At 39.7% G+C, this 23,902-nt stretch overlaps 1 protein-coding gene across 11 annotated transcripts in view; it reads right to left on the bottom strand.

Moving 5' to 3' along the window:
- EIF4G3 (eukaryotic translation initiation factor 4 gamma 3) overlaps nt 1-23,902 on the bottom strand; it is a 369,656-nt gene that overhangs the window by 47,771 nt on the left and 297,983 nt on the right. For all 11 annotated transcript variants that reach the window (XM_063631630.1, XM_055261042.2, XM_063631629.1 and 8 more), the window contains 5 exons: nt 21,544-21,741; nt 7,020-7,166; nt 6,364-6,600; nt 4,105-4,209; nt 2,255-2,387 (listed from right to left, as the gene is read on the bottom strand). In XM_063631630.1, coding sequence (XP_063487700.1) covers nt 2,255-2,387; nt 4,105-4,209; nt 6,364-6,600; nt 7,020-7,166; nt 21,544-21,741 — 820 coding nt within the window. The remainder of the gene's footprint in view (nt 1-2,254; nt 2,388-4,104; nt 4,210-6,363; nt 6,601-7,019; nt 7,167-21,543; nt 21,742-23,902) is intronic.

Here is a 23,902-nt window from a genome sequence, read left to right as displayed (position 1 = left end):
CTGCTTCTACCTTCAGCTGTGCTCATCATGGCAGCCAGTGTGATCCTAGTAAAGTACAAAATTCTGTCACTTTTTTGTTCAAAACACTTCTGATATCTTTCTATCTCATTCAGAGAAAAAGAGAAGATTCCTTACAAATGGCCTCTAAATAATCTGGCTCCTGCTGCCTCTAAGTCCCCATCTTCTACCACTCTCCCCATCAGGCCCTTCTTAGGTTCAGCTGCACTGGCCCCCTTGCTATTCCTTGAAAATGCTGCTTCAGGGTCTTTGTACTTACTACTCCCTTTGCCTAAAAGTCTCTTTCCCCAGATTTCCACATGATTTAACGCCCTCACTTGCTTCAGGTCTTTGCTCAAACAATACCAACTTTTATAGTTTCCCCAATTTTCCTGTTTAAAACTGCACCCTACTCACCAAGATTTGCACTCCCTAGTCCCTTCTCCCTTCTTTGTTTCTCTGCAAATTTATTTGACAAATGATACATTTTATTTAAGTATTTATTATTTATTGTCTCCTCTCTCCCCTCTACCATAAGATGTAAGCCGCATGACGGAAGGGACTTTGAGTGCCTTGTTAAGTGATAAACAATAAATACTTGCTGAATGAGGGCCGGGCACGGTGGCTCACGCTTGTAATCTCAGCACTTTGGGAGGCCGAGGCGGGTGGATCACAAGGTCAGGAGTTCAAGACCAGCCTGGCCAAGATGGTGAAACCCCGTCTCTACTAAAAATACAAAAAAATTAGCCAGGCATGGTGGTGGGCGCCTGTAATCCCAGCCACCCGGGAGGCTGAGGCAGAGAACTGCTTGAATCCGGGAGGCAGAGGTTGCAGGGAGCAGAGATCGCGCCACTGCACTCCAGCCTGGGTGACAGAGTGAGACTCGTCTCAAAAGAAAAAAAAATACTTGCTGAATGAATTAATAAATTGAAAGATCACCGAACTGTCTATCCAAAAGCTTTTCTGGTCCTAACATACGTCTTGATTTTCTCTGTGCTATCTGATATTACTGATCATAAACAGACTTGCTTCTTCCCTGTCTCTATGACACCTGTATCTTAGTCCTTTCTCTCCACTTGTCTGTCACTTTTCCAAGAGTTCTTTTCTTCCTTTAGTTATATGTGAATATCCTCCATGAATTAGGCTTTGATATCTTCTCCTTTTCCCTCTCAATCAGGTTCAATAATAAATAAAAGTTATTACCCAAAAGGCACTGCACTAGGTACTAGAGTGAGGAAGCTAAGTGTGGTGTCTCAAGAAACTTAAAAGTAAACTTTCTTCCCTGCAGAATTCATCTCTCCTAACAACTTCACTATGAGCTCTACTGTGTCTGTGACAATAACTAATGGTTACTGAGTATTTACTATAAGCCAGAAAATTATCATTTCCCTCTGAAAAAGGTTTTACTAAGTTCCTAAACTTAGTAAATGGACTATTGTCTCAGGTTTAAAATGCCTTCTACTTCATCTTTCACTTTTTTTGCATGTCTCTATTTTTGTTTTGTTTTGTTTTGAGATGTAGTCTCACTCTGTTCCCCAGGATGGAGTGCAGTGGCGCGATCACAGCTCACTGCAACCTCCACCTCTCGGGTTCAAGTGATTCTCCTGCCTCAACCTCCTGAGTAGCTGGGACTACAGGCACACATCACTACGTCCAGCAAATTTTTTAGTGGAGACGGGGTTTCACCATGTTGGTCAGGCTGTTCTCAAACTCCTGACCTCAATTGATCCGCCCACCTCAGCCTCCTGAAGTGCTGGGATTACAGGCATGAGCCACTGCGTCCGGCCTGCTACAAAGTGCCCCTTTCTTAAGTAAAGTTTTCTTTCACTCTTCTTTTTCTCTAAATTTTAAGTTAATGGAGAATACATTTCATAATTGATACTATCTTCCATTTGCTTAACAAATGTTCCTCTTTTGCTTGTCAAAAGTTTTACCTTACCAGATAAACTGTACACTTTGAGAGGGAAGTTACTACATTTTCCACTTCTTTTTCTAGTCTCACCAATTCTGAGTATATAGAAGATGCTCAATAAAGTCTTATTGCTTACTGGCTTTTAAGTAGTGAAAGAAATCATGCTTTGTTCCTGCATTCTCTACTTTTACTCAGTAACTACTCTTCAGGTGAAACTGCTTCACCTAACAATCACCACTCTATGGGCTGTTCTTTCTGATCTCATTTTATACCTAAATACATAATTCTTAATATGCATTCCTGAAACTTCCAAGTTCTCTAAACCCTGGTGGATTCTGGCCTCACCTGGTCTTCTCTTCTCTTTGGTCATGAGTTGCTGGACCTTCCTTTGCTCTTCTTGTTCTTCTATTTTAGCCTCTTTGTGAATCTGTTCGATAGTTTTAGGCCCTTGATCTGCTCTTCGAGATACCCAATTGCACTATAAAAGCAGAAAATAAGGTTATCTGCCAGATAACTGAAAATTTTTTAAAATTTAAAAATTTGTAATTTTTACTACTGGAAAAGTACAAAATACCTACAAAAGCTGTATTATGGCAGTTTCTCATGTATCTTATAGATGACACTATGAGCAGTTTAGGATTAGGGCTAAAGGATTAAAATCTTCTCAATCAAACCTGGCCAACTGTTTACTACATATTCCAATAGCCAATGGATACAAAGAACAGGGTGAAAGACTGGCCCAAATTTATTATTATATTTTTAAGCATGGCATATATTTCTCTGTGGACTAAATGGGTTTTATCTGTACCAGTATTTTGTACATTTGAAAGGAGGAGAGAAAAATAAAAATGATGAGGATTCCTTGGCCTTGCCTTAATCTGTGGGATTACTACTCAGATCATATCACACTCCATAGGGGTTCTAAGTTAAGGATGACTCATGCTTTTATTTCTCCAATATCATGGTTCTGATATTCTACACAAAGGTCCATACCACTCTGCCCTTTGGTTATCCCCTGTATTAAGGGCAAAATAAGTTGTCACTTTATAATTATACTTCTCCCTTCTCTTCCTAGCAACAGTCCCAACATCTGATGTAAGTAGAAGTGGTTGATAACATGGGTGAAGACGATCACATCTAGTCTTAGCAAGATAAAGAATCATCATCAATGCTACCTGGCCTGGGTGGAGGAGAAATAAGAGGTAGGGCTTTGTTCACTTTCTCTAGTGTAGGGCTTGATGTACTATATTCCCTGTAGGAGTGAAACTTACAAAAGAGTAACTCCCTGTAGGAGTTAAACTTAAAACAGAGAAAAGTAGTAGTAACAAAAACTGCACCTGGTAAGAGAAATGTGGAGAAAAAAAAAAAAAACCCAGGAGCAGAATAGGAGGGTCACAGGAAAAACAAAAGAGAAGAAAACACCAATATCTGAGCTGGGCACCTTACGTAATTATTCCACTGACTCTTCAACAAATCTGCAAGGTAGGCAACATCCTCATTTTAGAGATTAAAAATGTAAGGCTCAGAGAGCTAAATGTATTTACTGTGGAGATGAGACTTGCTGATTATTTTGCTTACAAAGACTAAATTTAATTGAATTTAAATTTAAATGGAGTTTGAATTCAGAATGGCTGATTACAAATTGCAAGTGGCTGGGTGTGGTGGCTCACACCTGTAATCCCAGCACTTTGGGAGGCTGAGGTGGGCAGATCACTTGAGGTCAGGAGTTCCAGACCAGCCTGGCCAACAGCGTGAAATCCTGTCTCTACTAAAAATACAAAAATTGCCCAGGTGTGGGGGCATGTGCCTGTAATCCCAGCTATTCAGGAGGCTGAGGCAGGAGAATCACCTGAACCTGGGAGACGGAGGTTGCATTGAGCCGAGATTGAGCCACTGCACTCCAGCCTGGGTGACAGAGTAAGACTCTGTCTCAAAAAAAAAAAAAAAAAAAAAGCAAAAACAAAATTGCAATATGGTTTGATAATCAGAATAAGGAGAAGATGCACATAACTGGCAATAGGACTTTTGTCCTTTCTCAGAATTCTCCCACTGAAAGTTTGCCAATTCAAGTTCTGAGAGTCCTGAAGCAAAAGCACTGTCTTTACACATGTAAACAACAGGACATCCTTCCCCAACCCAATTCCTTTAAAGAGACTGGACCAGTAGGCTTATTATTATTATTTTTTCCCACTCACCAGCCTTAGGTCTATAACATCTTGAAGCATGAACCGAATCCTAGATGAGGTTTTTCTTTCTTTCACAATTTTCTCCATCTGATTAAAGTACTGGTCCATACGTGGCTGCAAGAGACAAAATCATTAGTACTCCTGTCTGAGAAACTTAAACGTAATTTTAACAATTTACAGTTATTTATTTATGTAGCTATCTATTTATTTTTTTAGAGATAGGGTTTCACTCCTTTGCCCAGGCTGGAGTGCAGTGGCACAATCATGGCTCACTGCAGCTTCGACCTCTCAGGCTCAACCGATCCCACCTCAGCCTCTTGAGTAGCTGGGACTACAGGCACGTGCCACCGTGCCTGGCTAATCTTTCAATTTTTTGTAGAGACAGGGTCTCATTATGTTGCTCAGGCTGGTATTGAACTCCTGGGCTCATGCGATCCTCCAGCCTTGGCCTCTCAAAGTGCTAGAATTTCAGGCATTAGCCACTGCATCCAGTCCATGTAGTTTCCTAAATGGTCTAGGAGTATCAATTTATAGCCAAAATATAATGTGGTTAAAATTTTTATTTTTATTTTTTTGAGACAGGGTCTTGTTCTGTCACCCAGTTGGGAGTGCAATGGCTCAACTATGCCTCATTGCAGCCTCAATCTCCTGGGCTTAAGTGATCCTCCTGCCTCAGCTTCCCAAGTAGCTGGGACCATAGGCATATGCCACTACACCGGTTAAATTTTTCTGTGTGTAAGATTTTTTGGAGATATGAAACCTCACTATGTTACCCAGGCTGGTCTCAAACTGCTGAGCTCAAGCAATCCTTCTGCCTCAGCCTCCCAAAGTATTAGGATTATAGGTGTGAACCACTGTGCCCGGCCATGTGGTAGAATTTTTAGTTGTTCATATGACCACCTAAAATAAAGACTACATTTTTTCTAGGCTCCTGGCAGCTGGCTTTGGTCACGTGATTAATTACAGGCAATAATATAAATGGAAATGTTATGCTATAGCTTCCTAGGGCCTTCCTAAAGAGACCCGAGGGGCCAGGCATAGTGACTGATACTTGTAATCCTGGCAATTAGGGAGGCCAAGGCAAAAGGATTGCTTGAAGCCAGGACTTTAAGACCAGCCTAGGCAACTAAGTGAGACCCCTCATCTCTACAAAAAGTAAAAAAAAACAAAAAAAAAACACACACACAAAAAAAACCGGGTGACAGGGCAAGACCCTGCTACCCTTTTTTTTTTTTTTTTTGAATGGAGTTTCGCTCTTGTTGCCCGGGCTGGAATGCGATGGCACAATCTTGGCTCACTGCAACCTCCACCTCCCGGGTTCAAGCAATTCTCCTGCCTCAGCCTCCCAAATAGCTGGGATCACAGGCATGCGCCACCATGCCTGGCTAATTCTGTATTTTTAGTAGAGATGGGATTTCTCTATGTTGGTCAGGCTGGTCACAAACTCCCGACCTCAGGTGATCTGCCCGCCTCAGCCTCCCAAAGTGCTGGGATTCTGGGATTATAAGCATGAGCCACCGCGCCTGGCTGACCCCGTTACTTAAAAAAAAAGAGAGAGAGAGAGAGAGAGAGAGAAGTGGCTGTGTCTTTTGCCCCTTTTCCTATCTTCTCTGGTGAGAATGATTAGGACAAGGGTTACACTTTAGGAGTCACAGAATGTTAAGCTGAAAGGACTTAACTCGGAGCTTTGTTTACATAAATAAGAAGTAAACCTCAATCTTGTATAAACCACTGGGTTTTCTGTCACAGCTAAGCATAATCCTAGCCAAATTAGATGTTATGGAGCATTTCTGACTTTATTTCTTTGAAGCACTTCTAATTTCTACACTCCTTAAACAGCATACATTATTACAGTATTTTTAATGATTTCCTATATTATGGTTAGATGGCTGTGTCAGCAATTAGAGTATAAACTTTAGAAGCACTACTGGGTCTTCATTTCTGCATTACCCTTAGGCCATAGTTTTTCTTTTCATATTTCTGTTCCCAAATTGGGAAATGGTTACAGAAGAAGAAAAAAGAATATGGGACAAATAATCTGAAGAATCTACAAACTGGCTTTTACACAATTTGGGACCCTCCTCACCTCTGACTCTAATGCAAATGTAAGGAGCACGATGGTTGAACACTAACAATGAGACGGGCAAAAGAAGAAAAATAAACAGCCTAGACCTTTGGGAAAAGATAGAACTATTTTGTTGACAGTCTAAGTTCTTTTGCAACTGACAAGGAGCCTTTGTGAAGGTTTCTGAGCTTTTGGATTTTTACCTTTGCTTTTTCAAAGTCCAAGTCTTTGCCAATGGTGGTGAGCAGGCGACACAGGCACTCCAGGGATTCTTCATCATGGTTCTTTAGCAGCTTCACCACACAGTCGTGCATGATGGCTTCAGTAAGCATTTTGAGTTTAAAGAGTTCTCCAATAAACTTGATGTTGCCAATGGATCTCCGCCGGGCTTTGTCCTTGGCTTCTTCCAGTTCATCATGAAGCCTCGTCCTCTCCTCTGGCTGTTGTATAAGGAGGAATAATAGCATCTTGATGATGAAAGTTGTACTGCACAATAAACACTGAGATTCATGGTCTTTACCCTTTCTAGGGGTCAGAATCCCCGTGAGAATCTGATAGCAAGTGTGAATCTTCTCCTCAGAAAACTGAACTATACCCATCCATTTCAGATTTTTGGAACTCAGTGACCTGACTCAGGCTTAGATTGAATGGCTGGCATGGAAAATTGAGCTGTCCCCTATATTAGGCACTAAAAGGAACAAAGCATTCCCCTAAACATTAATATGTTGTTTCTACATGAAAAAAAAAAGGCCAAAGGTCCCTCTTAAGGTAGCAGGGAGATGCTGTATCCAGCTTCCTGAAATTTCTACTTTACAGTGCTCAAAGTGTACAAGCACTGTCTTTCTATGAAAATACTTACAGCACTGGCAGCCTCAAGTTCTTTCTGCTTCTTCTCAAAGACATCATCATCTGCTTTATCTTTTTCAAACTCCTTCTGGCAACGGTTCAGTAGCAGCTTCCGGAAATTCACTGTGTTACCAGGCTTGTCTGCCATGGGTACTTTCAGCTACAGCCAGACAGGAAAATAAAAAAAAAGCAACAAGATTACTTAAAGACATTAAAAATATCTGTTTGCCTTATTGTATGAAATAATGCTGATTGAACCACAAGTAAGCATTCTACAAGAGGCAAACAATATAGCTTCAGGCATTTCATGATTCAACAGTAATAAGTCTTAAATTTTATTTAGAAAAGACACACATTCCTCTCATATAAATGTACTCTTTTTTAGCCATGCTTCTAGCTGACATGGAAATCCTTGTCATATCATTGCAACTATAACCCTGAACTTACCTAGACCTTATTAAAAAAAAAAAAAAAAACTGTGTAGAGTTATTACTTCTTTTTTTAAGAAGTACCGTTGTAGTAAGTATTTTGGTTTAACAAGACACACAAAAATGACATAAGACAAGGGAGAATTTGCTGTCTATCGCAAAACTGTTGTAGGTGAGATCCTTATTGTATTTATACAGAAGTTGGGATATTGGGGGATTTTTGAGATATCTTTTCATTGGGGAATGTCATAATGTTAGTACTTACCTTGACTATAAATATAGTATGTTTACTGCTTATTGCTTATGTGCCATGAGAATATACTAGTTCTCCAAAAGTTTGGAAGCAAGATCCTTACAAGGTTTCCATCCAAATCCAATAATTTTTTTCTAATAGTTGTAATAGCTCAAGGTTACTTGTAACCAAACACAGAGACATTCTTATGAACATATTTAGAATATAAAGACAGTAGACTACAGCAGGAATTCTACTAAAATATTCTAATTTACAGACGACATCCCTCTGAACACCATTTTGAACAGCTATTTCATAATATGATACAACGGTTTTTCTGGGATCACAAAGTGGCTCCCAAAGTTCTGAAATGCATGCATGGTCTTTGCCCTAGGTATAATGGAAGATCTTTGTGAAAACTGGGTACACTGCATTCATACTCACAAAATAATTAATGTTATCAACCAGAATGAACTTGGTCAGCTGTTGATCAAGGCTGGATGGCTAGAGAAACTTCCTGAGAACTGACGATGATGATGCTAGAGTATTTGCACTAGAACTGATGGCACACTCTCCAATGTATTCCCTACGATGTATGAAAGATCATTTAACAGGTCTGGTTATAATCAACCATGTGTTACACTGCATATTTCCTTTCAGCAGGAGACATTATCTTAGGAAGAGGGGAACATCTTCAGATAATTTTTTAGGCAACTAGAGAAAAGGCTACTGTATCCTTAACTCCAAATTTAGGCTACATAAATGCAAGCAACTATAGATCATTTCACAGACAGGCCTACCCTAAAGTCACACAAGTCAGCCTTCAAGAAAAGAAGTGCTACATGAAAGCAAGAGTTTTCCAAAGCAAAAGCCAAAAGTTGATTCTACCTTCTCTTATATAAGACCCAGAATACACAATAATGGACTAAGAAATACAAAACAGAACAAAGAAATATATTCAAAAGCAGGCTGGCATACAAGTGCACCAACATGACATTAGATTTTAGAACTAAAGGTGCTAAAAATCAGCAGTTACATCCAATTTGCTGCTTTATAGGAACATAAGTTAAACCAGCCACAAAATCCTAGCCTGCATCTTGGCGTATTTACCTCCATCATCTGTACTGACATTAAGTGTATAACTGACTGACAAGAAAATAATAGTCCGGCCCACAATCTATTATCTCTAAAGAGATGTTTCCTACATTACAGATTTACCGTGTAGAAAAGAGAGAAATGAGGACAACAAACAATATGAAAACCTAAGCCACTGCCATAAGGTGAGAAGTGCAGGGAAGACTATTTTAGAAGAGCTGAGTTAAGGATCAAAAGTTTTGCTTACTTGCTATATAAACAAAGGCAATTCTTTTAATCCAAGTTTCAGTTTCGTCATCTAAAACAAGGGAGGCACAGCCTCTATGTCCATCTGAGAGGGCAGCTTGTGCATTCAGCATGGAAGCACTTTAATAAGCCACAGATAAGTAAGCTGTAACTGAAATTGAAAGAATGCTGGAGTATGAGTCATAAAATCAGAAACTGAATCCCAGCTCTTTAATCTACTATGTAAATTTGAGCAAGTTACCTCACTGAACCTCAGTCCCTACACCTGCAGAATGAGATATTCCAAAATGATTGTAGATTAAGGAACGTGATAAAATAGCTGTTGAAAAGGGAGCTCTGGACATAGTCACAATCTCAGCTCTGCCATGTGACTTTGGCCAAGTTACTCAGTTTCACCAAACCTCTATTTCAAAAATGGGGTGAGGTATTATACCTATCTCTTAGGAAGTGTTATTGGGAGGATCAAATGAGGTATCTAAGGAAAAGCAAATAGTGGCTGACACACAGTAAGGGCCCAATAAACAACTAGTATGGCTATATTAAACACTTCATTCGACAGGCCTATGATTAAACATTAAGAGTAACCTATATTGTAATAACATAGCTATCAAAGAAAGGATGAAGCAAAGTTAGCTCACTAAGCAACAAAGAGAGAATCACAAAATGCAAGAGAAACAAAAGTCTGCTATCCCAAAATGATGGTCAAGAGGAATTTCACATGAATTGGGGCATAAAGAACATGTAATCATGCATAAACTTTTCAGATATATTCACGTGGAAGTATTAAAACTGAATAACCAGCAGAATGACTACAGATTTACAAAAATGTATCTCTGAACGAATGAATACCTAGCTATACAGCTCCTTGAAGACTTGTTTTGGAACATGATGTTAATACCTTCTGGGGATGGTTGACAGGACTGTGGAAATATGGAAAGTGGCCGGTGAGAACGCATCCTCTGAGAATAGTGATTCACGGTGATTTTCTTTCTTTTTTTTTTTTGTCCTTAGGAGATAGTAAATTTGATAGCGCTGTTAGTGAGCACTTGTTGTCTGCTGGACACTGGGTGGTCAGCACACCCACTGAGATTGGTTAGTTGGAACAGAACATGAAGAGTGGATATCTTAATCTGCTTGGGCTGCTATAACAAAATACCATAGACTGGGTGGCTTAAACAATGGAAGTTTATTTCTCTTAGTTCTGAAAGCTGAGAAGTCCAAAATCAAGGTACTGGCAGATTAAGTTCTTGGTGAGGACCCTCTTCCTGGCTCGTAAATGGCTGACTTCTCACTGTATCCTTACATGACCGGGAAGCAGCTCAGGTGTTTCCTCTTCCAAGGGCACTAATCCCATTGTGTGGGCTCCACCCTCATGACCTCAACTAAACCTAGTTACCACCCACCACCCACCTCCTAATATAATTATAGTAAGAGTCAGGGCTTCAAACTATGATTTTTCAGAGACACAACAGTGGACAAGGCAGATGCATGCAAATATGATCATGTATAATAGCAAGAATGAAAGGTATGTGACAGTGAGAAAAGGATGTATTTAGACAGCTGCAATTTTCACTTAAGAGTCCATGATCAACACTAAAATGTGTGTGTTTAAATGGGTTGTTCGGGGTGGGTTTCTTTTTCTTAGGGGGCAAGGGAGTTGGTGAGAATGTTTTAGTTAAGGCTGCTTGATAAGCTGAATTCACTAGAAAGCACCTACCTTTTTATTTTTACGTAGTAGTAAACTAACAATGTGGCATTAGTGTACAGAGACCCATCCACATACAGATCACTCAGCAACCTTAGATATGAATGTTGTCAGCATCAGGTAGTAATTTTCTTCAAGCAACAGGGCCTATACTGCTGACATATTTGTTAGTATTGAGGGTGGACATGCTTATCCCCAAAAGGATCAAATTCTAGAGAATCATCAAGGGTTGTCAGCAGTGTGGTAATTATGGTAATCAAACAGAAATGAAAATGGAATGATAAGTCCTGGCCTTCGCTTAGCATGTTCAGGATTTTCAATGCTGTCTCAGAACATAAAGATGTTAATGGTAACCCATGGCCCAGTAGTAGTTTTGCCCCCAAATCATGTGCTAGTCTGAAGTAAAGTATTTGTAATTAATAGGATAATGTAAGCAAATGGCAACTCTGTGCTAACTCTAAAACTCTGGTTTCTAGAGGATAGTTTAGTTTAAATTTTTTTTTTTTTTTTTTGGAGACAGTGTCTCCCTGTGTTGCCAAGGCTGGTCTCAAACTTCGGGGCTCAAGTGATCCTCCTACCTGTCTCCTGAGTAGCTGGGATTATAGGCATGTGTCACTACTCCTGGCCAAGGACAGTTTGCTCTTAAATATGAAGTAAATAGGCCGGGTGTGGAGGCTCACGCCTGTAATCCCAGCACTTTGGGAGGCCGAGGCAGGTGGATCACGAGGTCAGGAGATCGAGACCATCCTGGCTAACACAGTGAAACTCCTTCTCTACTAAAAATACAAAAAATTAGCTGGGCGTGGTGGCGGGTGCCTGTAGTCCCAGCTACTCGGGAGGCTGAGGCAGGAGAATCGCTTGAACCTGGGAGGCAAAGCTTACAGTGAGCCGAGATTGCACCACTGCACTCCAGCCTGGGTGAAAGAGCGAGACTCCGTCTCAAAAAAAAAAAAAAAAAAAAAGCGAAGTAAATAGCAAAACGGCAATTTAAAAAAATTGTTTAATAAGCCAACATAACTCTCAGGTCCATGGTGACACACTATTTTCTATCAGTGGTTATATCATGACCTTAGGCAATTTAACCTGCCAAAAGTGTACATAATACTCTGCATACTATGAACACATCTATCAAAATGGATCTCTGTTAGATATACCTGAAGAGGTATAGTGTTAAAGGATATGCACAAGATTCAAAAGGGAGTGGTCAGTTATGAAAGTGTAAGTCATCTCTGATCATTTTTTTCTTCAACACATTATAAAATCTTCCATCAGGACAGTTACAAATCCCTCCTCCTCCAGTTGACTGGTCACTCGCTGTTGCCCAAGGCTGACTTGTCATGTCTGCAATTCCGGGCTTTATTTTTTACGGGATTTAACTGCCTCTCTTTTTCTCTCAGTGTCTCTTCCTATTCTCAGTCCTGTCGTTCTCCTCATGTTTTGCTTTTAAACACTTAAAGTGGCAATACTACAAGCTCTGTATCTGGCCTAACAGTATACAGAATGCTTAAAAATCTGCCTTTAGTGCCATTCTTTGTAGCTGAGGTATGTATGTCTCCCACAGCACAGATAAAAAGTAACAAAACTACATTCTCAGGGCATAAAAGAAACTCTTTCAAGTTGGTTATTCTTTCATTCAGGCATTTACCTACTCACAACTATTACCTGCCAAGAATCATTCTAGGCACTGGGAATTCAGCAGTGAACAAAACAGAAAAAGTCCCTTTTCTTGGAGTTTATATTCTAGAGGGGTTCTGAGATGAGGATTCTCATTTCAATTATAATTAAGACAAAGGCACAGCAATTTAAAGTTTCAATAACCCAATTGAAAATTGTACTTAAGTACAGATTTAGATACAGGACAACATTTCTCTTGTCCACTCTTCCCCATCTGCCCCTTAATTCAGATGTCCTCCTCCAAAAAGAAGTGCTAAATTCTAGTTAAATGCTTTATTATTCACGAAGGGAGTCTCATAGGCCTCTTCAGTCATTTCTAGTTGAACTAGCAGAAGCAGTAAAATACTCCAGAGGCGGAGATGACCATCTCTTATGATTCCCTCAAGCCTTGTATGGTATGCCTTAGTAGAGCTTGGTGGACACAGGCAGCTGCATATATGGATGGATATGTACATATGTATCTGTATGTGTGTGTATACGGTACTACAGAGCAACGAGGGAAAGCTGAATCCATTACATCAATTTCCTCTATAAATCTAAAAGAATCTTTCTTAAAGGCCTACCCTTTAAGACTTCATGAAAAAATTAACAAACAAGCACTATAGAAAGCTCAGCAGCATCCTCACCCCATACCCACTAAGATGCCATACCAATAACCAAGAAGGCCTCCAGACACTGCCAAATGTCCCGAAGTGGGGTGGGAGGGAATGTCCCTGGTTGAGACCAGACTCCCAGATACTAGTTCAATTTTTTATTCACTGTCTTCAGTTTCTTTGATTCTGCTGGGAGGTATTATTTTTCAAGCTAATAATTACCTTAAGGGAATTCTTTTAAATGCCTGTGGTCTAGAGGTTTGGAAAATGTTGTATACAGTAGATCTTTCCTGTCTGATTTCACAGGAAACATTAGCATAGTAAACAGGGGCTTAAAGGAAACAAATCTGCTTTATGCCAGCACTGCTGAAACACATACTAACAGCTCAATTTTGGGCATTTCACTTTTGGGCAACACTGGCCCGTGGGCATGTCATCTTGAAAAAGCAATGGGTAGACTCCATTTCTTTTCTTTTCTCTCTCTCTTTTTTTTTTTTTTGAGACAGGGTCTCGCTCTGTCACCCAGACTGGAGTGCAGTGGTGCAATCTTGGCTTACCGCAACCTCCACCTCCTGGGTTCAAGTGATTCTCATGCCTCAGCCTCCCAAGTAGCTGGGGTGATAGGCATGCGCCACCATGCCCAGCTAATTCATTTCTTTTCTAACACTACAAAATAATATAGCACACACTCAGGTATCCATTGTCCAAATGTGTCAAATCTTACCATTTTGCCATATTTGTTTTAGATCTTTTACTTAAAAAAAAATCAGTGTGTGTTGTGTGTGTGTGTATACACATATATTAGAGACAGGGTCTTGTTCTGTCACCCAGGCTAGAGTGCAATAGTGCCATCATAGCTCACTGCATCCTTGAACTCCTGGGCTCAAGTGATCCTCTTGCCTCAGCCTTTGGAGTAGCTGGGACTACAGGTGCATGCCGCCACACCCAGCTTTTTCACTTTTTTTTTTTTTTTTTTTTTGAGACAGGGTCTCACTATGTTGCCCAGGCTGGTCTCCAACTCCTAGGCTCAAGTGATCCTTCCATCTCGACCTCCCCAACTGGGATTATTGGCATGAGCCACCACAGCTGGCCACTTTTTCAGTTTTTAAGAAACTAAATATTACAGTAAAACTTAAAAGCCTATAGTGGTTTTTAAGCTTTTCACTCTATTGCTTGTTTTTGTTTCAAAAACTTTTTAAGGTTCAGCTCAATAAATTATGAAAAAGCAAACTCCGGCCGGGCGCGGTGGCTCACGCTTGTAATCCCAGCACTTTGGGAGGCCGAGGCGGGCGGATCACGAGGTCAGGAGATCGAGACCACGGTGAAACCCCGTCTCTACTAAAAAAAAAAAATACAAAAAAAAATTAGCCGGGCGCGGTGGCGGGCGCCTGTAGTCCCAGCTACTCGGAGGCTGAGGCAGGAGAATGGCGTGAACCCGGGAGGCGGAGCTTGCAGTGAGCCGAGATCGCGCCACTGCACTCCAGCCCGGGCGACAGAGCGAGACTCTGTCTCAAAAAAAAAAAAAAAAAAAAAAAGAAAAAGCAAACTCCATAAATACCACCAGGTATGATAACCAGGTCAAGATACAGAACACTGAAAGCTTCTCAGAAGCTCCTCTTAAATTTCCTTCCAAAGCACATCCACAACCCGTCTGTCTCCAAAGTTATACAAAAGCTTCCTAGACTTTTATAATAACTTTCTTGCTTTTTTTTTTTTTTTTTGAGACAGAGCCTCACTCTGTCGGCCAGGCTGGAGTGCAGTGGCATGATCTAGGCTCACTGCAACCTCCACCTCCCTGCCTCAAGCAATTCTCCTGCCTCAGCCTCCCAAGTAGCTGGGATTACAGGCATGCGCCACCATGACCAGCTAATTTTTGTATTTTTAGTAGAGACGGGGTTTCACCATGTTGGCCAGGCTGGCCTTGAACTCCTGACCTCAGGTAATCCGCCTGCCCTGGCCTCGCAAAGTGCTGAGATTACAGCCGTGAGCCACTGCGCCCGGCCTTGCTTTTGTTTCACAAAGAAAACATGCAACCTCTAACACTATAGACAGGTATCCCCAAACAACAAAGTAGTTTTTGTTTCATTTTTGAACATTAAATAACAAATCACGTAGTATCTTTTTGGGTCTGCCTTCTTTTACTCAAACTTACTCTTGTGAGAATCCATGCCCATGTAGTTGTACTTCAGGTTCACTGTCCTTGTATAAACATGCTACAATTTATCCATTCTACTATTAACAGGCATTTTTTCATGTTTTTTTCTGTATAAAAAATGCTACAACATTTTTGTATATATTTCCTAGCATATGAGATATGTATGTTTATTGGTTGTGTATATACCTAAGAATTGAAATGCCAGTTACGGCAGAAAAACTTCAGCTTAGGCCGGGCACGGTGGCTCACGCTTGTAATCCCAGCACTTTGGGAGGCCGAGGCGGGCGGATCACGAGGTCAGGAGATCGAGACCACGGTGAAACCCCGTCTCCACTAAAAATACAAAAAATTAGCCGGGCGTGGTGGCGGGCGCCTGTAGTCCCAGCTACTCGGAGAGGCTGAGGCAGGAGAATGGCGTGAACCCGGGAGGCGGAGCTTGCAGTGAGCTGAGATTGCGCCACTGCACTCCAGCCTGGGCGACAGAGCGAGACTCCGTCTCAAAAAAAAAAAAAACAAAAAACTTCAGCTTTAGTATATAATGCTAAACAATTTCCAAAGTGGCTGTTACAATCAGTATGCGAGAGTTCTTGTTGCTTCACGTTTGTAAATATCTGGTACATTTAGCAATTTGGTGTTATTGCATAGTACATGAACATCATCAACATCATTGCCCAATTGCCCTCATAAATGGTTGTATTCATCTTTAAAAACATTTAAAATGGGATTTTTTTTTCAATCTAGTGGGGGTGAATTTTACAGAACTATGATTTATCTTTTCTTAGTTTATCACTTCCCTAATAATGAATAACACTGAATGTCTTTTTTTTTTCCTTAAAAAAAAAAAACAAAAAAACGCGAGATACATGTGCAGGATGTGCAGGTTTGTTACATAGGTATACATGTGCCATGGTCGTTTGCTGCACCTACTGACCCGTCCTTTAAGTTCCCTCCCCTCAACCCCCACCCTCCAACAGGCCCTGGTGTGTGTTGTTCCCCTCTCTGTGTCCATGTGTTCTCAATGTGAAACTCCCACTTATGAGTGAGAACATGCAGTGCTTAGTTTTCTGTTCCAGTGTTACTTTGCTGAGGATGATGGCTTCCAGCTTCATCCATGTCCCTGAAAAGGACATGATCTCATTTCTTTTTATGGCTGCATAGTATTCCATGGTGTATATGTACCACATTTTCTTTATCCAGTCTATCATTGATGGGCATTTGGGTTGGTTTCACGTCTTTGCTATTGTAAATAGTGCTGCAATAAACACACGTGTGCACGTGTCTTTATAGTAGAATGATTTATATTCTTTTGGTTATATACCTAGTAATGGGATTGTTGGGTCAAATGGTACTTCTGGTTCTAGATCCTTGAGGAATCGTCATACTGTTGAACTAATTTACATTCCCACCAACAGTGTAAAAGCAATCCTGTTTCTCCTCAGCCTTGCTAGCATCTATTGTTTCCTTTTTAATAATCGCCATTCTGACTGGCATGAGATGGCATCTCACTGTGGTTTTTATTTGCATTTCTCCGATGATCAGTGATGTTGAACCTTTTTTCATGTATTTGTTGGCCGCGTAAATGTCTTATTTTGAGAAGTGCCGTCACTGACTATCTTTTCTAAAGTTTATCAACCAATGGATTTTCATTTCTATGAACTGCCCATATTTTTATTAGGCTGTTTTTTTCCTACTGATTTGCTTCTTTTTCTTCCTTAATTCTGGATTCTAATATTCTGTCAGTTAATGCACTCCACACAGATACTCCTAGGTTGTGATTTTATCTTTGTATTTATTTATAGTATCTTTTGCTGCATCAAAGATTGTAAATTTTAACAGTCAAATCTTATACCTTTATCCTTCATGTTTTGAATTTTGCTAAAGAAATCTTTCCCTACTCAAAAGTTCATGAAAATAGCCTCCTTGATTTTCTTATAAAAGGTTAGCTTTTCAAATTTAGATATTTAATAATCCTATAATGTTTGAAGTGTGTAGTAGGATTCTATGATTCTATGCTCACTGTTACCATTTTATTTCAGTCTCTCAATCCCTCAAAAGTAATCAACTACAGTGTTAGAAGTCAGGACAGTGGTTACCTTTTTTGCTTTCCCTGAGACTAGGTCTCACTCTGTTACCAGGCTGGAGTAAGTACCATAGTATTATCATGGTCCACTGCAGCCGTGACCTCCTGGACTCAAGGTATCCTCCCACCTGAGGCTCCCTAGTAGCTGGGACTACAGGTGGGACTACTATCATGCCTGGCTCATTTTTTAATTTTTTATTTGTAGAGTCAGAGTCTCATTATGTTGCCCAGTCTGGCCTCAAACTCCTAGGCTCAAGCAATCCTCCTGCCTCAGCTTTCCAAAGTGTTGACATTGTAGGCATGAGCCACTGCACCTGGTCCTAGTTATCTTTAAAAAAGACTAAAGAGTACTGAAAAGGGTCTAAGGTGTATTCACTTCACTGATATACATTGAGCTGTACAGTAGTGATTTGTATACCTTTCTGTAGGCATGTTGCATTGGTGTGTTGAAGCTGGTTCATATTGGTTTATGACAGACAACTGTTTAACAGTAATTTTGTGAGTCTTGTCAAACTTTCAGTAGATTACAAAGTCCTGAGGACAGCATTTACATCATTAAATTTGGCAAATGCAACAAATGAAGAATTTCAACCCAGAAAGCACATATATTAGTCATATTTCAATAAAAAAGTTTAAAAGGTTAAAAACATACACTAAAGAAATAAAAGTCAGGTCCCAGCACTCTGGGAAGGAGGCAGGAGGATTGCTTGGGCCCAGGAGTTTAAGACCATTCTGGGCAACATATTGAGATTCTGTCTCTATAAAAAATTTAAAGATTAACTGGACATGGTGGTGCATGTTTATGGTCCCAGCTACTCAGGAGGCTGAGGTGGGAGGATCATGTGAGCTCAGAAGGTTGAGGGTGCAGTAAGCCCAGATCCTGCCACTGCACTCTAGCCTGGGTGGCAGGGCAAGACAAAAAGGAAAGGGAAGGGGAGGGAAAAGAAGAAAGAGGCCAGGCATGGTGGCTCACGTCTATGGTTCCAACACTTTGGAAGGCTGAGGCAAGCGGATCACTTGAGCTCAGGAATTCCAGATCAGCCTGGTCAACATGGTGAAACCCCAAAACCCTACATGTACAAAAAAATACAAAAATTAGCTGAGCATGTGCCTGTAGTTCCAACTACTTGGGAGGCAGAGATGAGAGGATTGCTTGGACCCAGGAGTTTGAAGCTGCAGTGAGCTGTGATCACACCACTGTACTCCAGCCTGGGATATAGAGTGAGATCCTGTCACAAAAAAGAAAAAAAAAGAAAAGGAGGGAGGGAGGCAGGCTCCAGAATACAAGGATAAATGAACATGAAAGAGAGAGAGAGAGAGGAGAGATAGGGAGGGGGAGAGAGAGAGAAGAGAGATGGTTGAATAAGTTATGGTATATGCATATTATGAAATATTATGCAATTAGTATAAAAGTATGAGTAACATCTATCTGTAATGACCTAGAGGGCTGCCCAAAACATATATTAAGTAAAAAAAAAAGCAAACTGAAAAATAATTTATATAATTCAATTAAAGCAAAACCAAAAAAAACCCTCTTTATACATACTCATATTTTCATATGATTTTATAAATATGAAGAAAACTGTAGATGATTACATCAAAACCATTCACAGTGACTATCTGATAGGGAAGGAAGATTAACTGGCTGGGGCTGCAAGCAGAGAGTAATAACTGTAGTAACTATACCATTTGACTTGTTCAAATAGGTTGTTATCTTATAATTTAAAATAATCCAGGAGGCCAGGAGGTGGCTCCTGCCTGTAATCCCTGCACTTTGGGAGGCCAAGGCGGGAAAAGCACTTGAGCCTAGGAGTTTTTGAGACCAATCTGGGCAAATAGTAAGACCTCATCTCTACTAAAAATAAAAAAATAGCCAGGCCTGGTGGTGGTGTGTGCCTATAGTCAAGGAGGAGGACTGCTTGAGCCCAGGAGTTTGAAGCTTCAGTGAGCTATGATCACGCTACTGGACTCCAGCCTGGGTAACAGAGCAAAAGACCTTGTCTCAAGCAAAATAAATAAATAAAACAATCAAAGTTTTCAAAAGTCTCATAAGTGAGTGGCTTGTCTATAATTTCTTCCTATTCCAATCCAATTTGTACTTACTGCCAGATTTTCGAAGGCCATTTCCATCAATATCACTCCTCCATTAAACTACCTAAACACCACTTAACTGCTTATCTGATTAAATTCAAAACTGGGAAAGAGCATTAAGGTGTGATCCAGAGGATCTGGGATCTAGTCCTAATTTTAATGAGTAATGGATGTCATGGCTACCACAATGAAAATGAGAGCCCAGAAACGGAGAATTAGTTTGCTTCCACATAACTATGGCACATCAGGAGGCACTATGGCAAGTGATTGAGTTAAATAATCCCTGATTTGGATTCTAGCAATGCCACTTACTAGTTACATCACCCTGAGCAAGTTATTTTTCCTTTTCACGCTCAGCTTTTGGTTCAATAAAGTGGGGCTAATAACACTGACCTTTCAGGATTAGAATAACCATTAAAAATAATATGTATATATAAAGCCTCTATCCATATTGCAACTTAGTAGGTGCTGAATAGACTATTTTTATTATAATAATCATCCTCATTCTATAGCTAACATTCAAAACCTTCACAAATTGGACCTAAAAGGTCTAATATAGTTTCATTTTATTTAGAGCTTACTACCGGCCAAACACTGGGCTAGAAATTTTGTAATCTCATTTATTTTAATTAATTTTATCCTTATAATATTATAAATGGTATGAATTAATCTCATTTTATGGATTAAAAACAGGGGCTTAAAGAGATCAGTAACTATTCTAAGGTCATAAAGTTAGGAAGTGGCAGAGTAGAAACTATCTTCACTTATCTCAATTTTATTTTATTTTGAGACAGAGTCTCACTCTTGTCGCCCAGGCTGGAGTGTAGTGGTGCAATCTCTGCTCACTGCAACCTCAGTCTCCTAAGTTCAAGTGATTCTCCTGCCTCAGCCTCTCAAGTAGCTGGGCTTACAGGTGCACGCTACCATGCCTGGCTAATTTTTGTTACCACACCCAGCTAATTTTTGTATTTTTAGTAGAGACGAAGTTTCGCCATGTTGCCCAGGCTGGTCTCAAACTCCTGACCTCAGGTGATCCGCCCACCTCAGCCTCCCAGAGTGCTGAATTACAGGCGTAAGCCACCTTGCCCAGCCTGGAATTTAATTTTAAACTTTAAACCTAGAGCTGTGACTCCAAAGCCACACTTACTTCAGACTTGAGCCTGCTTGGAATATGTTCTTTCTTCTCCAAATGTGTATTCCCCATTGTCTCAGGTCCAACTCAAACTCTATTTGCTTTATAAAAGTTTTGTGACTCTCCCACCAACATAGTGTTTTCTTTTTCTTCCAACTTATTTTTCAGTCTAACCATCCATTCAGGCATCAAGATACTGCTACATTACAAAATACCTTTTAAGTAATTTTTTCTTGGAAATACTTATTTTCAAAATGGATTTTGAATTCCTTTAAGACAGAAGATGTGACTTTTCCAAACCCCAAAAGACTTACCTACCTTTGACATAGGTAGTCAAAAATATTGGTAGAATGAAAGAATTTTGCATTTTCATAGCTTGTTTCTAAGCAGCAAGGCATGACAACGAGTTGTAATAATTAAGAAAAAATCCAAATGTTAAAGGACAGACATTTCTGACACAAGTACCTCGGTAACAATAACAGGAAGAGAAAACAGATGATACATGGCAGTTTATGACTGTGGAATAGAGGACAATGAACACTAACCAGAAGCTCTTTGGTCTCCCTGTCTGTCTTGCCCTAGATTTGACAGGCTGTGGAGATTAAATGGCTTCAGACAATGTAAACAGAGAGAAACCTAACAGTTTCTATGACACGAAATTATCAGCTTTGAAACTTTTTTGACTACAGAACAACTATCCTTTCATTTTCACAGAGATTAGAATTAGAATCAACGTGTTTTTAAATTTCAAACTTAATTAAATGTGAAAGCATGCATTTGCTTGCTTTCCATAAGAGACACATGGGAAAAATTTGTTGCCCATGACGATAATTGTACATTACTAATTTAAACCTGACTCTATCTTTCTTATGTTGAATGGGCCCATCTCATGCCCATTTCAGTCCAGACTTCATATCCCCTCCAGAGGGGAGTATACATTTTAATAAAGCAAGATTGTCTTTAATAATGAGGATATTTTATCAATAAATACTAAAAATATATTCTCCCCTTTATGTTGCCCCAATAACACTTCTGGGAAGAATGTGTAGTGAGGGGAGAATATACCTCTTGAAGATTTCTGGTTTTACTCCTTCCTCTCTTCTTACCGTTACTAGACATCGACACATGTTTGCGTAAGCCACAGAGAAACTGGGTTCATCAATAGCCTTCTCAAAGACCAGGTCAATAACTCCTTTCAGCCGCTCCTCTGTATCAACAGTAAGTCCTGACACTTGCTTCATCAGCTGATTGAACATCTGTGGTGTCAATTTATTTAAGATACTTCGAACTTTTCTAAAAAGCTCCTAGAAGGGCCACAAAAAAGAAAAGAGCATTAGAGTAACTGTGACAATAAGGTGCTTTCTGTAATGATTAATTTTTAAAATAATATGTAAGTTCAACTTCTCAAATTATTAACAAGGACTGTGAACTAGTCACAGAAATAATTAAACTAATCTATTTTAACAAATAGTCAAAAATTACCTTCTTTTCACTGCTGAGAATTCTAGAAACAGGTATACACACACTTAGCTGGTGGGAGCATTATCTGTTAACATTTCTAAGGGCAATTTGACAATGTGTATCAAAAGCTTTAAAACTGTGTATGTAACTTTTGAACCAGTAATTATACTTTTAGAAATGTATTTCTATTTAGAGATATGTAAAAATACTTTAGCCACACTAATTTCCATCATAACCCATTACAGAAAATAACTTTGATGTAAAAAAATAGAAATTTGTCTAAATTATGGTATAATATAAATAATGGTATGAAACACTAGGCAGGAGTCTTTTAAAATAATGTTGTAAAAACTCTAAAACAAAAAAAATAGGAATAGAAGAGATCTTCCTAGACTAGTAAAAGGATATCTACAACTCCACTTAATGGTGAAAGGCAAAATGATTTTTGCCCCCAAGACTGAGAATAATGCAAAAAATGTTTCTTCTCACCATTCCCGTTCAATATCATACCAGAGGTCCTAATCAATGAAATAAAGCAAAGAAAAAGCAATAAAGGGTATGTAGATTGTAAAGGAAGAAATAAAACTCTATGCAGAGAAGATATAATTGTCTACATAGACAATCATAAGGAATCTGCAAAAAGACCAGAATAAGTCAGTCTAGCAATTGTAGGATACAATGTCAAAATGCAAACATCAACTGCTTTTCTATATATTAGCAATAAATAACCAGAAATTAATTTTTTTTAAGTACCATTTACAGCAGCACCAAAATCTATAAAATATTTAGCCAAAAAACTAGCAAAAGGTCAGGCGTGGTGGCTCACACCTTTAATCCCAACTTGGGAGACCGAAGTTGGGTGGATCACTTGAGGCCAGAGGTTCGAGACCAGCCTGGCCAACATGGCAAAACCCCATCTCTACTAAAAACAGAAAAATTAGCTGGGTGTGGTGGTGCATGCCTGTAATCCCAGCTACTCGGGAGGCTGAGGCAGAAGAAACACTTGAACCTGGGAGGCGGCGGTTGCAGTGAGCTGAGATCGCACTGCTGCACTGCAGCTTGGGCAACAGAGTGAGACTCTGTCTCAAAGCAAAAAAGATGGAAAAAAATATGAAAACTATAAATCACTGATGAAGGAAATCAAAGAGGGCTTAAATAAATGAAGATATATATCATGTTCTTGCATTAGAAGATTCATTATTGTTAAGATGTCAGTTTTCCCCAAAGTGATCTACAGATATATCATAATACAAATCCTAATAGGGCCTTTTGTTTTTGTTCTGGGTAGAAAACAAGGCGCTGATTCTACAATTTATATGAAAAGACACACACACACACACACACACACACACACACACACACACACACACAAAACCCTAGAAGAGCCTAAATAATTTTGAAGAAAAACAAAAAGTTGGAGAACTGAATTCACACAACCAGATTTCAAAACTTTCTATATAAAGACAGAGTGGTGTTGGCCAGAGGACAGACACATAGCTAGATGAAGAAGAATGTAGAGTCTAGAAATAGATGCACACATATATGATGAACCGATTTTCAACAAAGATGCCAAAACATTTCAATGGAGAAAGGATGATCTTTTCAACAAATGGTGCTGGAACAACTGGACATCCACAAAAAAGGGGAGAAAAAGAACCCCGACCTATTATCTTGCACCTTGTACAAAACTCAACAAAAACTGGATCACAAAGCTAAATGTGAAACCTAAAACTATAAATTTCTAAAAGACAACATAGTAGAAAAGTGTTGTTTTCTTGGGTTTATGCAAATATTTCTTAGACTTGACAGCAAAAGCACAATCATGAATGAAAAGGTTGATTAATTCAATATTATCAAAATTAAAAACAGGCTGGGTATGGTGGCTCATGCCTATAATCCCAGCACTTTAAGAGGCTGGGGTGGGTGGACTGTTTGAGCCCAGGAGTTCAAGACCAGCCTGGACAACAGAATGAGACCTGGTCTCTACAAAAAAATCAGCCAGGC

The sequence above is a fragment of the Symphalangus syndactylus genome, chromosome 22 (assembly GCF_028878055.3).
Source record: "Symphalangus syndactylus isolate Jambi chromosome 22, NHGRI_mSymSyn1-v2.1_pri, whole genome shotgun sequence".
Taxonomy (NCBI): Eukaryota; Metazoa; Chordata; class Mammalia; order Primates; family Hylobatidae; genus Symphalangus; species Symphalangus syndactylus.
Note: the sequence above shows the minus strand (reverse complement) of the source record. Positions and strands in the feature narration are given on the sequence as shown.